The sequence below is a fragment of the Lissotriton vulgaris genome, chromosome 6, assembly GCF_964263255.1.
Source record: "Lissotriton vulgaris chromosome 6, aLisVul1.2, whole genome shotgun sequence".
Classification (NCBI taxonomy): domain Eukaryota; kingdom Metazoa; phylum Chordata; class Amphibia; order Caudata; family Salamandridae; genus Lissotriton; species Lissotriton vulgaris.
This window is the reverse complement of record NC_141694.1, coordinates 654,097,078-654,121,991: the sequence shown is the minus strand read 5'-3', so window position 1 is coordinate 654,121,991 and position 24,914 is coordinate 654,097,078. Positions and strand designations below refer to the sequence as shown.

The window sequence follows — 24,914 nt, the reverse complement described above, 5'->3', positions numbered from 1 at the left end:
TTCAGCCGTCTTCGGTCCGGCTTGCTTGAATCCTGATGGTGCAGTGAGAAAGGGACTCATGTCTGAGTATACCCTGCCACACCTATAGTGGCCAAAAACGATTCAGAAAAGGGGGTGGTGATGAACAGAGTGTCTGAATTAAGCAGACCACTCTTACCCAGTCCAAAGATCAGGGCTTGATCCATCACCGTTATTTATCTCACTGCACCATCCCAGCTCAGAACCTGGCTATATGCAAATCAGTCTGTCCCTGGCCCAGTGCATCATGGGAACAGGGCAGACTAAACTACCAAGCCAATTCTTCACCAGAAAGGAGACAAGCTACCGGGGACCGGTTTCTGGCATTTCAGCCGTCTTCGGCCCGGCTTGCTTGAATCCTGATGGTGCAGTGAGAAAGGGACTCATGTCTGAGTATACCCTGCCACACCTATAGTGGCCAAAAACGATTCAGAAAAGGGGGTGGTGATGAACAGAGTGTCTGAATTAAGCAGACCACTCTTACCCAGTCCAAAGATCAGGGCTTGATCCATCACCGTTATTTATCTCACTGCACCATCCCAGCTCAGAACCTGGCTATATGCAAATCAGTCTGTCCCTGGCCCAGTGCATCATGGGAACAGGGCAGACTAAACTACCAAGCCAATTCTTCACCAGAAAGGAGACAAGCTACCGGGGACCGGTTTCTGGCATTTCAGCCGTCTTCGGCCCGGCTTGCTTGAATCCTGATGGTGCAGTGAGAAAGGGACTCATGTCTGAGTATACCCTGCCACACCTATAGTGGCCAAAAACGATTCAGAAAAGGGGGTGGTGATGAACAGAGTGTCTGAATTAAGCAGACCACTCTTACCCAGTCCAAAGATCAGGGCTTGATCCATCACCGTTATTTATCTCACTGCACCATCCCAGCTCAGAACCTGGCTATATGCAAATCAGTCTGTCCCTGGCCCAGTGCATCATGGGAACAGGGCAGACCAAACTACCAAGTCAGTGCTCATTCTAAGCAAGTCTCTGCTTCTCTGTTTTACCTGTTCCTTCCCACACTCCTCTTCTCTGTTATACGTTGTCCTCCTTGTTCAAACCATGAACGAAAATTGAGAATATTTTAATGGGCAAAATGACAAAAATCGGAGATCTGACTCTTTAAAGGTTTATATAGAAATAGGGCCAAAAACCGATAACCATGTGCTAACCACGGTCATCTGGTTGGGATTGACCGGAGCCTAGACACGAGTTAAGGTCGACTACGAGGTAGTGTGAATCGGACACAGAAACCAAGTTTCCGGTCAGAGGTTTTACCTCCTGGTTTAGTTTCTGAAATGGAGGTCAAAAATCCTTAGTGGGGCAAGATAGCAGGCTGTGGCACAGGTGGGCTCCATCAAGTCAGATAGCCATCTGATGAAGTCACGGTGTAACCATTGGCTTTGTTGAGAAAGCTCAGAGCGGGACAAAATGTAACTTTGTGCCCAAGGAGGGTCAGTTGCTAACTGGATACTTTTGGCAACTTAGTCACGTTTTTGGAGCTCTGATTCTTCCAGCGGGCAAGGATTGAAGCTGTAGCTGAACAGGGCGTCACAAGGCCAGATAGCCACTCCGCTATGTTCCGTTGAAATGGATTTGCTGCTGTGGAAAAGCTCTGAGCAGGTGGAAAATGAATCTTTGGCTCAGCGGCAGTGCACGTTCTTTGTATTGACTTAACAGGTTTATCCAGAGGGCATATAATAGTGAATTGTTCAAAAAGCAGCTTTTGAGCAAATCACTCATGATAATTTGAATTCTGTCATTTTGGTTCAATTTCAATACTATTTCAAAACGTTAATCTCTGTGGATGCCAGTGCTGTCGGCATTGGAGGCTCTGCTTTCCCAGATACATGGGAGGGTGGAAAGAACTGTGGCTTTTGGTTTTCACTCATTGACAGAAGCCAAAGGGATTACTCTGCCATTGAGTGGGAGGCATTGGCTGCTATATCGCTGACCAATCACTCTTGCACCTTCCTTTGGGGAATTAAAATAACACTCAGGACAGATCATAAACCATTCTGTAGGGTGTTTCGGCCAAATGGAACAAAGTATTGCTCAGGAAGCTTACCTAGGCTGGCAGTCAAAATGCAAGTTTATGACTGTAGTATGGAGTTTATATCTGGTTGGAAGAACAAAGTGGCAGACTGCCTATTAAAGTTGCCTGATAAAGCTGTTAAAGGTGACTCGCACACGTAGGAGGTTTTAGTGAATGTAGAGGATACTGTGGAAGATGTGCGTAAAAGAGTTACAATGGAAGAGTGGATAAGCGATGGATGAGGATTTTAAGACCGTGGCAAGAATGATTGAGGAAGGAGTTTGAAGGAAGACCATGCGTTCAGATACTGTCAAGCTGTATCATAAGATGGTTGAGGCATTGTGTTGGAGTTGGAACAAGCTCCTTGTGAGGGGTGGAATGTTTGTACCTCCAGGTGTAGTAAGGAGCAAACTTTGCGGTTAGCGCATGAAGGTTACTCGGGGCAGACGTTTACACCGAAGAGATTGGAGGAGACTTTTTCAGTGGACCATTATGTACAGCGTTGTCAAGTAATGTGTAGAGATGCATGTCAGAAAGAGATTTTGTGTGGGATAAGATTAGCCTAGATTTTATTGGGCTTTTAGAATTTTTGCCCCTGAACAGTAGATGTTTGCCATTGTCCTAGTAGATGCAAAATCGAGGTGGTTTGAAATGATATTTATGAATCATGAAAAACACAAAGTCCACCTTTGCTATACTAGAAGACATTTTTAGGAGAGAAGGCATACCTTCTAAACTTATCGCTGACAATGGCAAGCAGCTCACATCCTATGAGATGAGAAAATTGCTGGAAGGTGTTGGTGTGAAGCACTGTTGCACTAAGTAATGGTCAAGTTGAAAGAGCAAACCACTTGATCAAAGGGACTATGGAATTAGCTAGTATTGGACTTGGCCCTTTTTTGCATGGTAAGCCCAGAACTTTTTGCCTTCCTTCTGTATTTTTCCTCACCTGCTTTTCTTGGTTTTATGACTCTGGGCACTTTACCACTGCTATGCATGTGCTCTCTCTTGTAAACCTGGTAAGATTAGTCTACACCTGTTTAGCATATTTAATTTATCTGTAAGTCCCTTGCTCAGTGGTATCCAATATACCCAGGGCCAGTAAATTAAATGCTACTAGTGGGCTTGCAGCGCTGCTTGCGCCCCCCACCGTAATATTTTTTTAAACCTGCCACAGGCCTCTGTTGCTGCAGGGCCCACGCATGCAGTTTACGGCCGCAGTGGCGTGGCATGTAAAGTTGTTGCTTGGTTGGTAGCAGTTATATGTCCATATAAAACTGTCCCCCTAGGCACTGGGTATGTTGCTGACAAAAATCCAGTTCTTTTTATAAATGATGTGTTCCTCACAATCGATTGTTTGTATTCAATTTTATTTCATTGAATTCTGAATCTTGGTATTCAATCCACTTCATGTATTCATTCATCAAAGTTTAAATTTCATCCAAAGAATAATTTATATCCAATGCATTTCGGTGGTTAGACCACCTTCATCAGGGAAACCATCTGCAAATAACAAACAATAATCGCTAAGCATACTATATAATGACAGTTTCACTTATTACAATTTACATTTTGAGTTACCGACATGCTATGCGATGAAATACTCTGGTCTGGTTCAACGTCTAACTACATTGTGTTTGTGATGAAATTTAAACTTTGATGAATGAATACATGAAGTGGATTGAATACCAAGATTCATAATTCAATGAAATAAAATTGAATACAAACAATCGATTGTAAGGAACACATCATTTATAAAAAGAGCTGGATTTTTGTCAGCAACATACCCAGTGCCTAGGGGGACAGTTGTATATGGACATATAACTGCTACCAACCAATGAATTGACTACACTCCAGGCGGGGAGTGATACCCTGGCAGCACGGTAAAGATAATTACATTAGGAGAAAATAGAGGCTGTGCACGACCATAGATTTTGCAAATGTAAAGTTGTTGCCTCATCTGCAACTCCCCTTTACTACATAGAAGTCACCCCTAAGGTAGGCCCTAGCCAGCCCTATGGGCAGGGTGCTGTGTATGTAAAAGGTAAGACATGTTTCTTAACTGTGTGCCATGTCCTGGTAGTGACAAACAGACTATTTGGTTTCTCATTGCTATAAGGCTGTCCTCTCATAGGTTTGCAGTGGGAATTTCCTGATATGTGCTTCAGTGGTAATCTCTGATATGAGGGGGGTAGTGTGGCCATTTTTGTATATTTGGAATAGTAGTGAAAAATCCTGCTTATTGGTGTAAGCAGATTTGTCATTACTATTTCATCCTCGGATCCACACCCTCCCCATGGGACACCACCTGGTGGGCCCCTGCCCTCGGAAACCCACCCGACCCTACGGATCACACTTGAAATCTCGGCCTCATACTCAACTTCACTTGCAATGAACTGCCAGATCAACGCTGTGTCCTCCACATGCTTCAACACTCTCTGCATATTCCACAAGACCTTCAAATGGGTCCCCTCCGACTCCAGGAAGACCGTCACCCACGCACTCCTCACCAGCCGACTGGACTATGGAAACACGCTATACGCCGGAATCAATAAAACACTGCTCCGCAAACTCTAGAGCGAACTCCCCCACCGCATCAGACGATGCCAGGCACTACATTTAATCAGAGCAATCTCAAGATCTGGCTCTTCAAATAACCACAGAGCTGCTCGAATCCCACCCCCTCCCAAAAAAATGCCTTGAGACCCTCATGGGTGAGTAGCGTGCTCTAAAAATGTCTGAGTGATTAAGAAATGCCACATTTAGAAGATATCCAGGCTGAGGGCTGAAAGCCCGAAACCGGTCCTTGGGTGCTTGTTTCCAGTCCAGGGAGGACCTGGCTTGGCAGTTCAGGCTGGACTGTTGCCATGGGGCACATGGTCCAAACTGATTTGCATATGGCTGGGTTCAAACTGGAATGGCATGGTGAGCAAAACAACGATGGATTTAGGCCCAGATCTCTGTACTGGGATGAATGTATGACATTGTTCTGCATTCTGTCCATCACCTGTTGTTTTTGCATTTGTCACCCTGAGTGGGACAGGTATGCTCAGACGTGAGTCCTGTGCTCTCCATGCCACTGGAATCAAGCTATTCAGGCTGATGAGGGCTGAATGCCCGAAACCGGTCCTTGGATGCTTGTTTCCAGTCCAGGGAGGACCTGGCTTGGCAGATCGGGCTGGACTGTTCACATGGGGCACAGGGTCAAGACTGATTTGCAAATGGCTGGGTTCAAACTGGAATGGCATGGTGAGCAAAAAAAACGATGGATTTAGGCCCAGATCTCTGTACTGGGGTGAATGTATGACATTGTTCTGCATTCTGTCCATCAGGGGATGTGCATTCACTTTAGAAAGTCACAAGGGGGTTTGAGGTGTCCTGCTTTTTCTGGGTGACTCAGTACTCGGCTGAATAGACCTTGGCTGCATTTAGAGTAGCAGCGCGGCCGGCACTGACGTTGTTGGCCCCACCCTCATCGAGGAGGCCAGGGCTGCCGGAAAAAAGAGATGCTCGTGGCAATGGTGGCCTCGCCGTAGCTGCCTGTTACTCCACCGTGGACCACAAGTGGTTCCCTTGCCTCAAATTAGAAGCCATCTACCTCTCATTCAGCGTATTTGAAGGGGCTGCACTGCCAAGGACCTGATTGAGGACAGCAGGAATACCACCACACGTCCTCAACCGTGATGAGACCGGTGGGCTCATTTGTGTTTGCCTACCGTTGCCCTGTAGTGGGGGTTCTCCGCATCGCTGCTGAGAAGGGCAGAGGGGAGGAGCCCTGAGGCACTGTGAAGGCCTCTGAGGATGGGGTAAGACCTCGTTGGAGTCCCCCGGATCCTAAGGAATCACTGATTACCCCAGTACCTATCAGAGGAGCGCCGGGGCTGCTGTGCCAGGTGCCCTAATGGGTATTGCCAGCTAATGTGTACAAGGAGCACAGAAGCGCTGTCCTAAGGTGTTGCTTCACATTACTTTCCCTGATGTTGATGGAGGTCGTTGTGTCATATCCTAAACTGGTTAGGATAGTGAGAACAGTATCATGTGTCTGCCTAAATATGCAGTGACGTGCTGTATATGACGTTCTGGTACCATGTGGTGATTCATCTAATGTTCCCTAACCTTCTCCATTTTCATGAGCTGATGTAAAGATGTATGATTTAGTTACGCCACGCAATGCTAGGATAACAAGTGTATTTTCAGGAATCACATAATTTGGACAGTGGTGGTGTAGGGTATTTGATAAACGTCTGAAGCCTATAAGTGTTCACTATGTGCATTACTGGTGTTATGACAATTGCCCGATTGCCATGTCTGAAATTGCTCATCATGTGTCTGTTCCACGTTTGTGAAGGGAAGGGGGTGTGTTATAATATGTTTGGCCTTGTGTGTTCATAGTTTCAGCATCTTTCAAGTGGATGTGATGTCATTATATAAGCGTAGCTTTGTGACATGTTAATGTTCTGAGGCAGTTGGGTGAGAAGCTGATGGTGTCGTTCTTATCGGGTACAGGATTTTATATGTGAATAAACTTGAAGCGTCATTACTACTGTAGCCTCCAGTCCTATTTGGAAAGCGAAATACACCCGAATACCAAGCTCCCAAACTCGAAAATGACTGTCAGTATTTCGGAAGGGATGTGAAAAATGATACAAGAACAAACTGGACCCGGAGTAATGAAGATTAGCAGTAAGTAATTGGAAATTACCACCACGGCATTGCTTATAAAGAATACCAAAGCAGTCTAACTGACCTTCATATCTTGGAACAACAGACACATAAACCACACTTGCATGCTGAAAATATTTACTGAGTTATTATAAGGAGACATTCTTAGGAGACCACAGAATTCAACACTCTAAAACCAAAAATCGTTTTGTCACCCAAAACATTTTGAAGCCTTCAGGGCTTCACAAAAGTATTAGCGGCTGCCTGGGAAAAATGAGATAGATTCTCCTTTGAGTTTGGCAAGATAAATTGTTGAAACTCCCGTTGTAGAACAACCCTGAATGCCACTTGGAGGAGAGGTGGCGTACAAGAAATAAGCTAATAAAATTGTCTGCTTTATACATCTACTTATGAAAACTAAAGAAGCCCGTTCCACCCTATTGGATTAGGGCTCCTGGAAGTATCTGGGCGATCCACAGTGGGGAGAAGTATGCCCTCTGCAGCGTCTGAAATTGGATACATATTTTGTGATACTTCTCTGGGATATGCCAGCACTTTATCCCACTCCTTATGAAGGGGATGGGCAAAATCAAGGGACTCAACCTGGTGTGCGTCTGCCCCACCAAGGCCCTTGTGAGCAATCGGATCAGTTTGAGAGCACCCCGTGTGTGTGAAGGGCTTACAGTAACTGGTGGCTGGTTCCAAGTCTTGTACGGCAAAGGTGTCCTTTATGGTGCCCCTTAGGAAGACATAGAGGAGGAACTGAGAGATGTAAAACGTAATGTCCTACTTTCTATTTATTTGAATTATAAAGCGTACTGTCACCTGAAAGGCATCCTGGCGCTGGCAACTCTGAAAACCAGAAAGGAACTTTTGCCCCAATAACCGACATCCAACTAAATTTTAGGAAACTACCAGGTTTTTAGTCTATATACAGTGCAACCTCCCTATTGGCATGCAGGGTCTACTTTAGAGGTGACTTACAGGTTTTAAAACAGGCTCTTTTGGCTTGACAAAAGGGTTGTTTTGCCAGGTCAAATTAGCAATTTTAATAACCGCCCACAGTCTGTAGGGGCCGGACGGGAAACATGGCTGTCGTCACTTTAGCGGTGGGTGGCAGCTCAATATGTGCTGCAGTCCACTAATGCCATTTACATTACAGGCCATGGGTACTCTTTGGTACCAGATACTAGGCACATCTAGGTAAGCTAAATATTCCAATGAGGACCAGAGCTAACTTGAGATGTTTTTAGGGGTCTGAGCACATATACTGGGCACTGGACAGCAGAGTCATAAACCAGCACCAAAATCTTGCAAGAAAATGGGAGTGACTACACAAAAAAGAATGTCCCTCCACTCTGGCACCATTTTTTGTAAGTTGTTTCCATCTCTTAGCTATTCGAGATTCTCTGCAACACTTTTTTTTTTTTAACCGCAAAACCTGGACCTACCTTTCTTCATTAAGACCTTGTGGGTTTAAAGAAAGAGCTCTTGGGTATTTCTAATCATGGTAAACGTGTGTATTTCAGCCACCTAGTTGTCAATGAATAGTTTGAGGCACTTGCGATGAATGGAAAAGCCCTATTTCTTTTAGACATAGCACGGATCACCGTTTGTAGTTCACAACAGTGTTTTTAAAACATTGGCACTAGGCAAGTTTATTGGACATAAAATGACAATCCAAACTCATCTGCATGTGATTCTTAAAACGATAGTATGCAAAACTATTGGTCTGCGTCTATAAAAATCCTGCCCACTGAGCAGTAGAACAAATCTAGAACATTAGCAAAGGCATTATGCCGGGCTTGTAATTCGGAATATAATCCTCACTGATTTTGGAAATGCCTGGTGTCCGAGGAACACACGGTAGGTAGAGCATGGGAGGGGAGCTGCTGGACATCGGCCGCTGAGCCTCTGTCGCTGCTCTGTTTCTGGCTGCAGGGGCGGCATTAGGCATGTGCAAGCTGTGCACCTGCACAGGGCCACCAAACGCCAGAGGCCACCACGCCAATATATATCCCTAGTACATCCTCTGAGGATGGATACATATTTGCGTGGCGGCCCCTGGCTGGGATTTTGCGGCGTCCGGCTCTGTTACACTTCCAAACACCCTGACCCCCCCCTCTTCACTGGACTCCGCGCTCCGCCCCGTCCGGACCCCCTCTTCCGGGGCCTCATACCTACACTCCCTGCCCAGGGCCACCATGAGCCTAGAGCCGCCCCTGCTGGCTGTATCACATGGTCTGCACAGATAGTCCACGAACAGACTGAAGGGACAACTGGAAAGGAGGGCGGGCACCGAAACAGTTAAGGGGACAAGTGACAGTGAAGTACCAGGAAGATGGGACAAGGGTAGCACCTGCGTCCCACTCTAGTCCTGACAATTGAAGAAAAAAATCCCTGCTGTTGTCAAATAACCTTAAAAAAAGTATCTGTTTATACGGTGAATGCATGTGTGAAAGAATATGACAAAATGTGTGATGCTTGATTGTAGTTTTCAAATGTAATATGGCTCCTCATGTTACGAAATTCTAGCACTTCTTAGGACGCTAAATTTCACTAGATTGTCAAAAACATTCTGATGGGAGAGAAATACTCCTGCTTGGATGATGTGATTTAGAATGGCTGAAGAGGACTGACACACAGGTCCGTGCGTGTCAGAAAGAGCCTGACCTTAAAGTTCACTTTGTTACATACCATACTAATATTCCACATTTGTAAAGCGTACAATCACCCGTAAGGGTCTCTAGGCGCTGGGGGCCGTCGGGAAGATTAAGCAAGCTATTGCCCAGAGTCACATGGTGCTGGGCTAATCTGTCGCCGGTGCCGGGGATCGAACGGTGATCCCCAGATTCTCAAACCTTCTGCTGCACAGCATCCCTAAAGTTTTATTATCTCTCAAAAATTTTAGAACCTTTTGTCACCAAGTCAACTACATTTAGCTTCATACTCTTAAGCATGTCAGGCCCAATTCCCCCCCAACAATAATTTATTTTCACATATGTTTACTCTTAAATTTGGAGTAAAGCTAGGATTTTGTTTTCGTTCACATTTACACCAGTGCAGTGCACATGCTGTACGTTTACATGGACCCCTGTGAATGCGAATGAAGTGCTTTTGGTCTTGGCAGCATTTTCTTTTCTTTGTATTGAGATTTTTCTTTAATTTTTGGGGCAGGATAGGAATATATACTTTTCACTATTATACCACGACCAATTTTCGGGGCGCACCTTCCTCATTCACACCCTGCTTACACTTACTCCTGCACTTTGAAAGCATCACATCACAGACTGTTTCCTGTGTTGGAATGTGTTTTGCAGAAGTTTGTGAAAACCCACAAGCTTAGAAGTTTGTGGCTTTACCTCAACTTTTGCAAGGTTTTACCATCCTGAAACGCCCATTCCCCCGCCCTTGGAACTGATTTGCGTATACACAGTTTTAGACCATGCTGGTGTATTGTTATCTGTTAGTACATTCCATATTGTGTGAATAAACAACAAAGCTAGGTTTCGATTCGGTAATCAAGTTAAATGTTTTAGAGGATGTGGCTAGTTCTATTAAAAATGCAGAGAAATTCTGCTGGCTTTATTTATATTTTTGTTTACCAGTGACTTTGGTCTGACGACGCTTGCTCATTAATGACTGATTTTCAATAGGAAATTTTATGTTGATGTACTTGTGTTGTGCATTAATTATGTCCTCAGAAGATTTCTTCACGGCGTGATACAAACTACTCTGGGAATTGGCGCTTTCATGGAAATTACCTCTCCACTGTTTAAGGCCTATTTTCATATTTTTGTTCTGCCTGCATAGCGTCGTTACCTGCGGTGTACCAGTGAAATTAGTCAGCAATACATTATAAATGGAACTTCATTGTGATACTGGAAATTGTATTAATGAGCTGGAAACAACTAGGGAACTAAAATAGTGATGAAGTGTGCCAAGCAGTATTGAAAGCGGCATTGCTAGCACGCCCATGTTTAATATGCCTGTTACAGGAAATACAGAACATCTTCTGGACAGTAGACCAGCTCTGGTATTAGCCCTGTGAAAGACTCTGTTGGACATTTTTGTCTTTACTGGCCCTGTAGTGCGTTGAGTTAGCTGATGAGACTTGTTCTGCTTCTAACTAGTGCTGTTTACTCTCTCTAGATAATAGTTTTAGGAACTCCGGCTGAAGAAGATGGAGGAGGGAAGATTGACCTTCTTGAAGCTGGTGCATTTCAAGAAATGGATGTTGTCTTCATGGCACATCCAGGCCAAGAAAATGCCCCGTTTTTGCCCGATTCAGCTGAACACGAGTAAGTCTTATTAATGGAGGGAGTAAGAATATATAATAAGGCGCCAAGGGATGGTCTGTTCCTTCAGTTCACTTTTGGGTGTAAACACTTTGTTTTAAAGAGATACTAGGCGATTAGGAGAGAGTATTTGTATTAATTGTTTTCTATTTTAGATGTGATTTTGTTACTCTCCATATTATATTTTAATACGTTCGGCTAAAACATTCAAAAGCCGCCACATCACAAGGCAATGTCGTGTAAATTGTACAGAACAATAATCACTTGCATAATTTTAATTGTGTTTTTTTTTCCTTCTATTTTTTTTATTTTATTTAATACGTAATGTGCTATGACCTTTTCAGTCCAATTGTCTCTTTTCAATTTTAAAGCAGTCCTTAAATATAAATGTAATTTTATTAAGAAGACTGTTTGAATGTATAATGTTCTCATAAGGATATTTGTAGAGGACGAAACATTTCACCAAGGTGGCCTTGGAGAACAAAAATATTTCTCACGGCAGCCAGTTGAACTAAAATGGAATGCTGGAAAAAGTGCCAAGGCCTAATTCACGAAGCTTATCTGAAGAATAGATTGGATCTATTCAAGTTTTAACTCGTGCATGCATAGTTTATGCCAGATTCACAAAGTGGTGAATGCGTGCAAATATATGCACATTTAATTCAGACTAACGTGCGCAGTCTGATAAATATTAGGTATGGCAACGAAGTTAAAGGCAAGTCGGGAGTTCATAGTCTTCATCTAGTGAGTATTCACAAATATTTGTAATATCCTTCTTGCACAAATCTATTTCTAACCTCCTCTTGAAAGGTTTAGGCATTAATGATGCTGTGCATGTGTCCATGAATCATACAGAAAGCATTCCCCTCAGAGTATGGGAGACACTTAAGGTTGTGTGTGAGTATAGGCCATATGTGCAAAGAATCTGAAGTGCAATTTCCAAATTATAATTGTAAATCTTACTGAATCGCAATGAGGGAATCGCAATTCCCAGTGTAAAAACATACAAATGTTAGATAGCAATTCCTAATGGGTTGTAAATCGACTTACCTCTTGAATATTAATGAGGTAGGCTGTGATTTGCGACCCAATAGGAATTGAAGCCTTCACTGGGATGGCGACCTCCTGAGGTCCGCTGACCACCTTGTCTAACTTTTTTAATAAAGCAATTATTTTTATTTTAAATGCGGACCATTTTAAAAGAGAACAGGCTGCATTTATAAAGGATAAAGTGTACATGTGCCCCCCACCACCACCAAAGTTGCATTAAGTCAAGTTTCTTTAAAGAGCATTGCAAATGGTTACACCGAAATGGCACTTCAGTCAACAAAGAGTGTGAATTCTTTCCAGAGTAGAACATTCACATATAATAGGGCAATAAAAAGAAACTGTTTAACCTATAGTTACAGCATTCTTTAGTCTCTTTATTTCCAGTTAAGAAAATAGTAATTGTTATTGTTCCAAAGTCTCTACTCCCTTTTTTACCTCATAAAAAATATCCACGTTCAATGTCTCTTTAAAGGGTGGTACAGCCCTCTCTTCCACACTTAAGTAGTCCTCCAGCCCTCTCTTCCACACTTAAGTAGTCCTCCAATGACCTTTTAGTGATCCATATATTTCCATTCCTTCAGTTTTATCATAGGGTTTACAGTTTCATGAAATGGAAAAAGAAGGGAATTCCATAGTCTCCGCTGCTCTCTCCTGTGTTTCTTGCCCAAGCCTTCACTTATCTGAGAGATAAGAGGGAAAGTGGGTGGTTTGGCCTACAACCGATCTCTACTGCACATGTCTGAAATTCCATTGAAATTCCATCTTTATGTAGGGGAAATCCCTGCCACCCACCTTCCACCTTTCATCCTGTTATATCAGTTGCTTCTTTGTCTGACAATTTTCCCCTCCACAGACTACAATCAAAAAACTGCATCCTTTTGATTGGTGGACTCTAAGAATCCCTGGTTCCGCACTAAGCCCCCCTTTAGAGATGAAAGATTTTTTTTGCTGTCTCACTTGTTCTTTAGCAGGTCTGTTGATGGGTAGTTGTTTGCCATTCCATTTATCTTGCAACAAGCGTAAAACTCTAGATTCTGGGGCAAGAGTAGTTTGTAGGTCTTTAACCCCTTCACTGCGGGGGGGTAATTACCACATGGTACGTGGGGAGAGGGGAGGGAGCAGGGCGCAGCGGTCCTTGTGACAAGCCCAGCTCATCATGAGGCACAGTGGAGACTGTGCTCATGATGAGCTGGGCTCGTCACAACCCCGCCCACTGAATGATTCTCCCGCACAGGCGGGGAATCAATTGCACGTGGGGAGGCCGCGGCCGTTATGACGAGCCCAGCTCGTCATGAGCACAGCTCCACTGTGCCTCATGACGAGCTGGGCTTGTTATAAGCATGGTTAACACTTACCATGTCTATGAGAATGCAAACTAACACCGTAGGTTTAAAATGTGCATGATAAATGTGTACCAGTTTCTTTCTTTGTAAAATAGAACACTATGGTGAGAGTTTTCATCTTCCTTGTCTGTTGTATGTTTCCTAGCTAACAAGGTGTAACGTTTCCAAGCAAAAACTCTGCAGTGTGCTTCGGCTAAAGTAAATATTTTTTGTTGTCACATTATGTGAGCCTTCCTTTCAGCATGATATGTACAGAAAGAAAGATGTGCAAAGAAATGAATCAATGCAATGTATTTTACAGTTATTTTACTCCTTGTGCAAAGATTGCATGAATAATGACTACTTCCACCCTTAAGTATAGTGTCATTATATATATTTTTTTAAACACACCGTATTTTCTTTTCTTCACCAACAGCAGTACTGTTGTGTAATGTCATGGGAAAACCACAGGCTAGCAGAACTAGATAAGGGTAAAGTTCTTGGCACATACATAAGCAAACCAGCACTGGCGTTGCCAATAGGTTTCGCATTTGGAAAGTTGGAGCTATTGGTTTTGTAAATGACATTTTATATTTATATATCGTTATTGGCATTGTCAATAACAATATATAAATATAAAATGTCATTTACAAAACCAATAGCTCCAACTTTCCAAATGCGAAACCTATTGACAACGTCAGTGCTTGTTTACTTATCTTGCGCAGATCCGGTCCTACTGGACGGCCCCCTCCCACCCATGTAGTACCAGTTGCTGCGCATTGCCGGCCCGGCCCCTCACCCCGCGATGAACCCGACACTCTGCCCCAGTGTAGGGTTTAGCGCTTTGACGCAGCAGTTCAAAGGGGGCCCCGAGCTGGGATCGTGTAATCCGGGGTTTTGCCGCAGCTGGGGGCAGGATGGCGCTTATCCGCCTGCCGGACTGTGATCTTTACACCGTTCACACTTAGAAGGGAAACCCCGCATTTGAAATGCAGCGCATCTTCAAACAGGCCGAGCGCACCTCGAATCAAACGCTCCGGGAAAGGGCGGGCTGGAAATCACCGACTGGAGGAGCAACTAGCGTTAGAAAGGAACGTAAAGTTTGAGGAGGTGCCGTGTGAATAAAGTAAAATCTGTGTGCGGTGTAAACAGTCCGATTGAAAAATGGTGCTGTGATTAAAATTGAAAAGTGGCAGGACTTTTTACACTTAATGTCTGAAATGTTTAAGTGTATTTAGTGTAATTTTTTGGAGCATAGCTCCTTCCACCCCCGTTATTGGATGCATCATCGTAGCGAGATAGCAAGCACTGTAAATCCCAAGTATGTAAATATTTAAAATCTATTTCACTATCTGCTGAAGATCGCACTCTCGCTCTGGCCAATTTTTTGACTCTTTCCCTATATGTTTAAGTATATTTACTTGCGACTCCCAACACGAGGGCAAGAAGCGGCGGTAGGCTCTAAAGTGAACAAGCACAGCAAATGTAGTAGCCTTGCACTCGTTCACCCAAGAGTGCTTTGGGGCCCTGTCACTGATAGTACAATAGAATTCAGTCTGCATTCTGTTAGACACTGCCTTGTTGGACGTTGTCAAGTCTACACGTAACAGTACCCTGCTTCCATTTCCATCTACCTGAAGTTGGATGTCTGAAGAAAACACACCCTTAACTCTAGCTGCATTTTATTTTAAAACTAAGCATCTTACAGTGGAAAAGATACAATTCAAACAGCTATAGATAAGGCAAATCGAGAAAAATTTGAAGTCGACATTTGAAACGAAAAGCATAGAAGGATATTATTGTGCGTTTTTCTTTACAGAATTTATTGTTGGCACTAAAAATGTCAGACCTTTGCTGGAGAAATGCGCTAAAAGGTAGGAAAGCAGGTGAAATAGTGTCGGAGGCAAAGTGGAAAGTGGTGAGTGGGTATCGCTGGAAGCTTAACAAAGTAAACAAAACAGGGTGAGAGAAGAGGAGGAGCAGAGAGAAGAGGAGGAGCAGAGAGAAGAAAAGGAGCACTTGAGCTCAAACTGAAAGCTCAGCAGGAAAAGGTGTCAAAAGAAAACTTCAATGCAAGAAGTAAATTCAACGGTTATACAGTGTTACTCTGCACAGAAACAAAAATGAACATCTTCTTTTAAATATTTATACCATGAGGGGCAGTTTAATCTCTGTAGAAGGGATGTGTATTTATAAAGTGATCTGCACCTGGGACTTCTCATTTACAACATGCGGCTAGGCGGTGGAGTAGTGAAAATGAGTGGTAAAGAAAAAAGTAAAGGTTTCAGGTTTTATTTTCCACGAAAAATGCTCTAGTCAGACAGCCCCAAAACGATTTTTTCACCACTGGACACAACCTTGAATGCCGCACGGAGATTCATCTCGAACACATACGTTTATTTGTGTAGATTTCACCAACACCGTGATTGATTCCCTTTCAGAAAACTATGCCTCAGTCTCTGGTAACTGGAAAGAGTGAGGCATAGTGAACATACACTGAAAATAAACGCACATCGCGCTTCATGAGGCAAAGAAAGCAGCAACTACACTTACCGATCACCAAATCGGAATGAGTAGGTGTTTTCTGGGAAACGACTAGTCCACGGTAGACTGGTGATTCAACAAGGGAAGCCGGATAGGGGCGGGAGAGCCTGGTGGGGGGGCGGGACGGAGAGTCTTACCACATCAGTGGCACGCAGAGGATACAATAGGGCTGCAAATGGTTGCCCGCGGCGTCTGAGTTAACACACTGCGAGAGCGGGTAAGAATGACCAAACGACCCTACGGCTGCTGGGGAATTTGGTCTTAATTAAGGTGCTGTAGCACGGGGACTTGGTGAGCCTCCTTAAAACTTATGAGACTTTAACGCCTTAGCAGGCCTAGGTTGGATTTTGCCACACGTGAATGGGAAATAATCTTCAGACATAATAAAAAGAGGGAGTGGGACTGCAGAGCTGACACGAGTAATACAATTGGGCTTGCGTCAAGGCCGTGTGTATTGTTTGAATAAAGTGATCTGCACCTGGGACTTCTCATTTACAACATGCGGCTAGGCGGTGGAGTAGTGAAAATGAGTGGTAATCGGTGCCGTTCACCGAAGAAAAAAGTAAAGTTTTCAGGTTTTATTTTCCACGGCAGGAGAGCCTGGGGCGGGAATGCGAGCGAGGGGAGGCAGGCAGATTAGGAGGGAAGCCGGATGGGGGCGGGAGAGCCTGGTGGGGGGGCGTGAATGCGCAAGGGGAGGCAGGCGGATTAGGAGGGAAGCCTGATGGGGGCGGGAGAGCCTGGTGGGGGGGCGTGAATGCGAGCGAGGGGAGGCAGGCAGATTAGGGAGATGCTCATGCTTGTGTGGTCACGTGACCCGCTTTTGTGGTCAAGTGACCTCACATGCACTGTGAAGAAACCGCAGTGGTTTCACTAGTCGATCAAGCCCTTGAATTTTCGCCTATTCCATTCGCAAGCGAATGGTAATAGGTGAAACCTAAAAACCAAGTAGAGGTTCATATACATCAAGTCCCATAGGAGGAAATCATGTTGTTTTTGCGAAACACAGTAGGATTGTGACACAGGAGTAGCGCCTCTCCCTCCAAGAGTATCTATCATCTCTCACCACTCTTGCAAACCATCTTTCAGCATTTCATCTATGTGTACTATTTTCATCCTGATCTCTTCGGCCACCCGCACCCTCTGGACCAGAGACCCCGCTTAGTGCAATTATATTTTAATGATACAAGTGTCCAGACAGAAGGCAGGTGAAAATGTTATTATTTTTGTGCAAGATCTTGGTTCAGTTGCTGACAAATTGCTATGTATTTAAAAATGTCTCAGTTGTTCTGTAACACATGAATTGTGTGTATTGCTCAAAACACTACAGGATTATTCACATTTATGATCTCTTAATTAATTTTCGGCTCATTGTGATAATTTTCTGTTGCGAGTGTATTATTCGTTTGGGAGTCTCACTTAGGGCCATACGTATTATCATCACCATTTGCGATTTCTAAACAGCGATTTTTAAGGAATCGCTATTTAGAAATCGCAAAATGGTATGTATGTAGAAAATCGCTATTTTTTAGCGATTTCCAATTATTCCTTATTTGCATATTTGCAATTTGCGAATTCACAAGTAAAGAATAATTTCCCATTCAGTTCTATGGGCCAGGAGGCCCATAGAAATGACTGTGAAATAATTCTCAATTTGCTAATTCGCAATTTGCTAATCTCAATTTGAGAATTATTTCAAGGGTGCAGGGGTGTCTCAAGGACACCCTGCTGCACCCCTGAAAATTACATGTGTGTGCGTATGGCGCACATACATGCCCAATGGGCATGTATGTGCGTCATATGCCACAATCACAATTGTGCATATTTACAAGAAATCACAAATTACCACCAACTACAAGTTGGTGGTAATTTGCGATTTCTAAACCTGAATTCGTAATTTTGAAAGCTTCATACATAGCATTTAAGGAATCGCAAAATTGCGATTCCTTAAATGCTTCAGCAAAATAAGGAATCGCAATTTTTTGCGATTCCTTATTTTGCTAATTTTTAATACATTTCAAAATCGGAAAAAAGGCCGTTTGCAATTCGCTAAGGCCGAACGTCTGCGAATTTCGGCCTTAACGAATCGCAAAATGCTTGATACATATAGCCCTTACTTACTTGGCTTGGTTGTTTATTTAGACTTCAAAGCTAAAAAAAAGCTTATTTTAGCCAATTTCCAGGCATACTGGTGATGTGATGTGCACATAGTTCAGATCCCTCGGTTTGATAATAATGCTATACCTGTTTGAATGATTTTTCTTTTTTTATTTGACTTATTGTTTTCTTTTGCAATTTGTGTCGAGAGCATACATTTGATTGAATGATTTGTACTAGTTTTGCTGATTAAATTACTACTATATTGGCAGTTATATTTACCGAATAAACATAATATTAAAAAGACCAAGCGAGAGCCGATTTCAAAACTGCAGCCCGACGGTTTTAAATAAAATAAGTGTCAACATCCATAACATTTGTTAAGTAGGATCGGTAAAACTGCCACCTCCAGATGACCAGTTTTCGATAACGGAACAATAAGTTTTAGGAATCAATAAAAATGCAGATTCGGGAGACTGAACTTACTTTGCAAGTCAGCAAAGCTTAGCCAGTCGTGAGCTTAGAATTTCAAGATAACAGAGCATTAGTTTTTAATAAGTGTTTTGTCTAAGTCATTAGAGTTTGAAACCAATATACTGCGCGTCTAAATATGAATTTGTATTGCTAATGTAGATGGTTGGCCTATAATTGAACCTTACTTTGTACATAAAATTACACAGATGGCTTCTGCAATGTCTTGGGACCATTTGCAAACTGAATGTTATGGAGGAAGTTGTTGAGTTTGATGACCAAAAACATTTCTCCATTACAATGTGAAGGCATTAAAAGTGATACTTTTATTTACTAGTGTTTCTGTGAAATATTATGGAAAAGCATCCCATGCTGCTGCATACCCATGGGAAGGAATAAATGCACTAGATGCTGCTGTTCTTGCATACAGCAATCTCTCGGCCTTAAGACAGCAGATGAAACCAACATGGAGAGTTCATGGTGAGAGCTTTACTAAATTATTTTATGTATTGAAAATAAAAAAACTTTGCTGTGCCATCATGGCAGCATTTTTTCACTGTGATCTAATTTGTATATTATATGTGCAGAGTGTAACATGCTATTTATTACCATTGTTGAGTGTAGAATGGGGCCATGTCTCGTGAGAGGTTACACCGTAAGTTGGTCATACGGCCCCTCCTTTCCCTCATCGGTGATAAAAATAGCCTACGACTCTATTTGCATTTGTAGCTTATGCCATGCTGTTCTTTTACGTGCATTAATTGAAAATACTTTAACTAGGCAGAATGATGAATCTTATTTCTTCTGCTTCCTGCGGAAGCATGTATATCATTCTAAGCTGCTAAAAGACGCTGTAGAAGGACGGCTCCGGGGGAATTCAGGGAAGGGGGCAACTCATGCACAAGGGATTTTATGTTTATTGGTGGCACTAGATCCAAACTACTATAATTGATATTTCAAGAAATGGACCACTTCACTGGAAGTAACTGTTTAACTCCTCCCACAAATTTGATAGATTTCTGCTTGCAACCCACCCAGACCTGCTGCTTTACCTTACTTCCCTGCCCTGATTGTGTTCCTGGTCTCCATAAGAGTAATGTTGCTATTAATGTTTTTGTTACTTCTTTCACTGACACTGCAGGGAACATCCATCCTGGTCCAGCCAAACCTTTACATCCTCCTTCGTAACTACCATTTCCTCCTGGTATAGAGCCCCAAAATATTTAAATGCTGCTTCTATTTCTTTTACTGCCCTGAGGAGTCTGCCCGAAATCTCACAATTAATTCCTTTTATAAACCCTCTTACTTGTTCACTCTTGGTTTTCCAGGCTAGAAGTCTTCCACATCCCTCTCCATATTCGAAGAGGGTGAGTTTACTCGCTCGCGATCTTTACCTTAATCTCTCTTCTACTACTCCAGCGAGTTCCATCCTTAAGGTTTGGACCGAGGTTTGTAATTCTACTATCTCACTCTTCCCGACAGCAGCTAATAGCTGCTGTTCCAGCAGCTGATTATTACTTTCCAACTTACTTACCTCTGCCCTAAACATTTTCCTTTTAAATGCTTGGATGGAAGTTATTCTCTCCCTCAGAAAGGCCTTATATGCTTCCTATACAACCCCCAGTGGGGTGCTGTCCACATTTATAGAGCAGTACTCCAACATCTTCAATTCAAGCTTTTTGGTGGCTACCTCATCTAATAGGGCACAGTCCATCGTCCATCTCCTCTGTATTAAACTAGTGGATAGGGAAAGAACTAATGTTACCTCTGAGTGATCTCAGAGATGGGCTTCAACATGCATAATATCCTGCACACATTTAATCTCTTGATCAATTAAAAATAAATCGATTCTCGATTGCCCGTATTTTTTATTATTTTATGTAAACCCCTTCCTGGCTCCCATCTTCTCCATATATCACACCACCCTAACTGTTTAATAAAAGTTTTAATTAAAGACAGCATCTTACTGTTTGCCCCTGCTCTACTATTAACTGAGCGGTCCAATCTGCTGTCTAAAATCACATAAAAGTCTCAGACCAAAATGACAGGTTCTGGGAAATTCAGCAATCTTCTGAATGGACTAGGGTCGTCTGTGTTTGGGTCATAATACGCATCCATGGCCAATTTCTGATAATAGCATTTTATTTTAACAATGATCCATCTGCCTGCCCTATCTCCACTACTTGTTTTATATTAAAAAAAAAAATCAGGATAGCCACCCCTTTATAGTCAACTGTTGACTGTTATCGACGGCCTTGTGAACTCAGCATCTAGACTTTAAAAGTTCCCCCATTTCACTGTCAGTCAAGTGTGTTTATTGTAGAATAATAATCTGGACGGGGGCATCTTTCAAATTTTACAGAATCCTTTCCCTCCTAGCTTTAACTCTTAGACCATTTAAGTTCCATGATAGAATCTCAACCTGAACACACTAACCAGAACTCCTCTTTTGTTTTCTAGTCTTGCTACACTAGGGGTGCCAAAAATAACACTTAGTCGAAGAGGACATTTTTTTGTGTTTTCTCCCAGTGCTCCCAGCCCTGATGTCGCCCACCCCGGAGAACCCTCCTTCTTCCTTTATGGCCTAAGCCTGTGGGGGCCCGAAGTCGGGAGAAAGTTTAAAAGAAAAACAAGCATAAGTGTGCCGCTAGTCCTATTTTATTCTCTTATACATTCTAAACACCCAAAATGCACAGAGACCGAGATAAAGAGTACACTAAAGTAAAAAAAAAAGAAAATATAGTGAAAAACATGACAGAAAAGATAGAAAGGGAAGAAATATCGCAGGAAGAGAGGAAAGGGGAATGGGTGGAAGGCATCTTTTAAGCCTAAGGCTGACTTACAACTCCCTCATACGTGATGCTCTCCCCATTCCTCATCCCTTTTTAACTAATCCCTGCTTCAGAGATGGTTTTTTATAAATTGTTCCACTTCCTTCACTCGCCAAAAATTCTGCATTTTAAACTATGCATCACTCTCAGTGTAGCAGGGAATTTCAACTGCGCCGTGGCGCCTATCTTCCTCAAAGGTTCAAGCAGTTTTCCTAGCTTCCAATGTTTGTTTGCCATAATATGTGATACATCTGACCTTAAAAGCTTCCTCCATCCGCCTTGAGCGTCTTCATATTTAGCGCTTTAGTAAGTATTCTTTATTTTATTTTATATGTTTGAAATTGAACTAGAATTTTTCTAAACTGTGTTCTGTTAGGGGTTTGTTTAAACAGGTTTCTATGTGCCCTCTGAATGTCTTTGATAAGATCCTGTTCTGAGCAGTCGACTTGGTTCCCAACTTTGATTAGTCTTACTACAAAGTTTTATGTTGTCTCCCTCTGCCCCTTCTGGTATTTTTAACAGGCGCAAGTTTTTTCTTCTTTGGTTATTTTCCAAGGATTCCAGTTTCTCTTGTATGCCTGTCCCACTTTCCTTCAGAAGTCTGATACCTTCCTTATTTGCCCCAGTTTGGAGAGTTAACTCTTTTGTTTACAGTGCCAAGGTCCAAGCTGTTAACTGGTCAATTTTTTTTTCTTTAATAGTACGCTATATGTCAACCTCAAAATTGTATAGTCTGTCTGGAGGGGCAACGCGCTGATCTGGGGTTTCAAATTCTAGAAGTCTCTAGTTGCTGAGGCAACCAGAACGTCTTGAAGATTCAGGAAAACTATTGTGACCTCCTGCAGTGCTGTCTAGTAGAGTCACTTCTTGTTCTGAAGAAGAGTTTTCAGTATGTGTGGCATATTTTATTTTTATGCAAAGCTTCTTTTTCAAAGAAAACAGGTCGCACTCCGGTAGCGATTGTTCAAAACTTAAGCTTATTTATGTCATGATACTCCAAACATGGAAAACACACCAACGCGTTTCGATCACCCCTGAGATCTTGTTCACGGTAACGCCCCTTCTTTCATTACACATATTTCAAATGCATTTATGATGACATTTCCTGTGGCGACTTTGTAGGGCATTATGGGATTCCACGAGCCGAGTGGTCGCTCCCAGGGTCCCTGCTGACTGCTGGTATCGTAGCGCTGAATTGCTGTTCACATTGCCTTGTATTTTTGAAGTGTTTGCAGGCTTAGCGCTTTGCTGTAGTAGCGCTTTGTGCATTTCTGTGCTGTTTAGATTGCTTAAACGCGTTTGCCGCTAGCGCTCCGCTGTGCCCCCCCCCCTCCGCCTCCATTTTGTTTGTTGTGCGTGTCCTCGTGTGCCCGCCCCGCCTCCCAGCTGAGACGCCCTCCCACTGTCCTGAAATAGAGCTCTCCTCCCTTCAGGCGCCGTGACTCACTCCTCTTCCACGAGCCGAGTGGTCGCTCCCAGGGTCCCTGCTGACTGCTGGTATCGTAGCGCTGAATTGCTGTTCACATTGCCTTGTATTTTTGAAGTGTTGTTTGCAGGCTTAGCGCTTTGCCGTAGTAGCGCTTTGTGCATTTCTGTGCTGTTTAGATAGCTTAAACGCGTTTGCCGCTAGCGCTCCGCTGTGCCCCCCCCTCCGCCTCCATTTTGTTTGTTGTGCTTGTCCTCGTGTGCCCGCCCCGCCTCCCAGCTGAGACGCCCTCGCCCCTCCCCCTCCACCATCCATATATGACAGGAGTTCCCGCGCGCAGCGTCTACGCGCAGCGTCCGCGCCCAACCCGCGCCGAAGGTAAGCCCGTCTACGCCCGTCCGCGCCTGGACCGCGCCCAGCGCCAGACCCCCTGCCCCTCGCGCCGCCCAGCCCTCCCGCATTACCTACGATGCCGCCACCCTCCTAGCCCTTAACCCCGGCCGCGCTCCCAACTGCGTCCAAGCCACCCCTGGACAAACCCATGGACTTTTCTCCTGCGTCACCTGCAAATTCAGCGGCACCGACAACATCTCCGCTACGACCACACCACAGATTCCCGACCCCAACCACCTACAATGCATCCTTCTCAACACCCGATCGGTCCACAGACACGCCATTGACCTATGGAACCTACTAGACACCATTTCTCCGGACATCGCCTTCCTTACGGAAACATGGATGAATGCTTCCTCCGCACCAGACATCACCATTGCCATCCCTGAAGACTATAAGATCACTCGCAAAGACCGTACCAGCCACACAGGAGGAGGAATCGCTATCGTCCATAAGAAATCTATCTGCATATCAACCAGCTCTGACGCCAACCTCGCCAACTCCGAACACCTTCACTTCCAGATCCTCATCGACCCCAAAACCACACTCAGAGGCACCCTCCTTTACAGACCACCAGGACCCCGCGCAAAATTCAGTGAAGACATCACGGACTTCATCACCCCACACGCGCTCCCCTCCAAAGACTACATCCTTCTGGGAGACCTCAACTTTCACCTCGAAAAGATCAACGACCGCAACACCGCCATCCTCGTGGACAACCTCGCCAACCTCGGACTTAAACAACTAGTCACTTCCCCCACCCACATCGCAGGTCACACACTCGACCCCATCTTCACATCCAGCAACCATGTCTCCTTCAGCCACACCACAGACCTCCTCTGGACTGACCACAGCTGCGTTCACTTCACCTACAACAAACCAAAACCCAGCATCCACCTCCAACCTACCCTGCAAAGAAACTGGAACAAAATCACCACGGACCAAATCTCCGCATCGCTCCTTCAAAACACCCCAGCCCTCTCTTCTAACGCTAACGAAGCCGCCGCCAACCTCACCATATGGTTATCCAACACCGCTGACACCTTAGCACCACTGAAAAAACGTCAAAACAAACCTGGCAGCAAGAAGGCCTCATGGTTCAACGATGATCTCAAGAAGTCCAAGAAACTCTGCCGCTCCCTTGAAAAGGCCTGGAAAAAAGACCCAACAACCAGCACCAAGGACGCCTTCAAAAATGCCACCCGCATTCACCACCAACTAATCCGAAAAGCCAAGAAAACAGCATTCAAGGATCGACTTGACAACAACGCTCACAACAGCAAGGAACTTTTCAACATCGTCAAGGAATTTTCCAATCCCTCGGCCAACTCCAACGACATCACCCCCTCTCAAACCCTCTGCGACTCCCTAGCCTCATTTTTCCACAACAAGATTGCAGACATCCACAACAGCTTTGACAACCAACCCGGAAACCAACCCACCCTACCATTTGCTGATCATCTTCCCCCCGTGAACACCCTTAACGACTGGAACCCAATCTCCACTGAGGACACCATCCGCCTGATGAATTCCATCCACTCAGGATCCCCCACAGACCCATGTCCTCACCACATCTTCAACAAAGCAGACTCCGTCATAGCACCGCACCTCCGAGACGTCATCAACTGCTCCTTCAACTCCGCCACCTTCCCGGAAGACTGGAAACACGCTGAACTCACCGCCCTTCTGAAAAAACCCACAGCGGACCCCACCGAACTCAAAAATTACCGCCCCATCTCGCTTCTTCCATTCCCGGCCAAAGTCATC

General features: G+C 44.0%; 1 protein-coding gene across 2 annotated transcripts in view; it reads left to right on the top strand.

Moving 5' to 3' along the window:
* PM20D2 (peptidase M20 domain containing 2) overlaps positions 1-24,914 on the top strand; it is a 184,932-nt gene that overhangs the window by 7,731 nt on the left and 152,287 nt on the right. For both annotated transcript variants that reach the window (XR_015296622.1, XM_086926660.1), the window contains exons 2-3: positions 10,868-11,016; positions 18,835-18,977. Coding sequence is in view for 1 of the 2 variants with exons in the window: in XM_086926660.1 (XP_086782786.1) it covers positions 10,868-11,016; positions 18,835-18,977 (292 nt within the window). In the remaining variant the exon portion in view is untranslated. The remainder of the gene's footprint in view (positions 1-10,867; positions 11,017-18,834; positions 18,978-24,914) is intronic.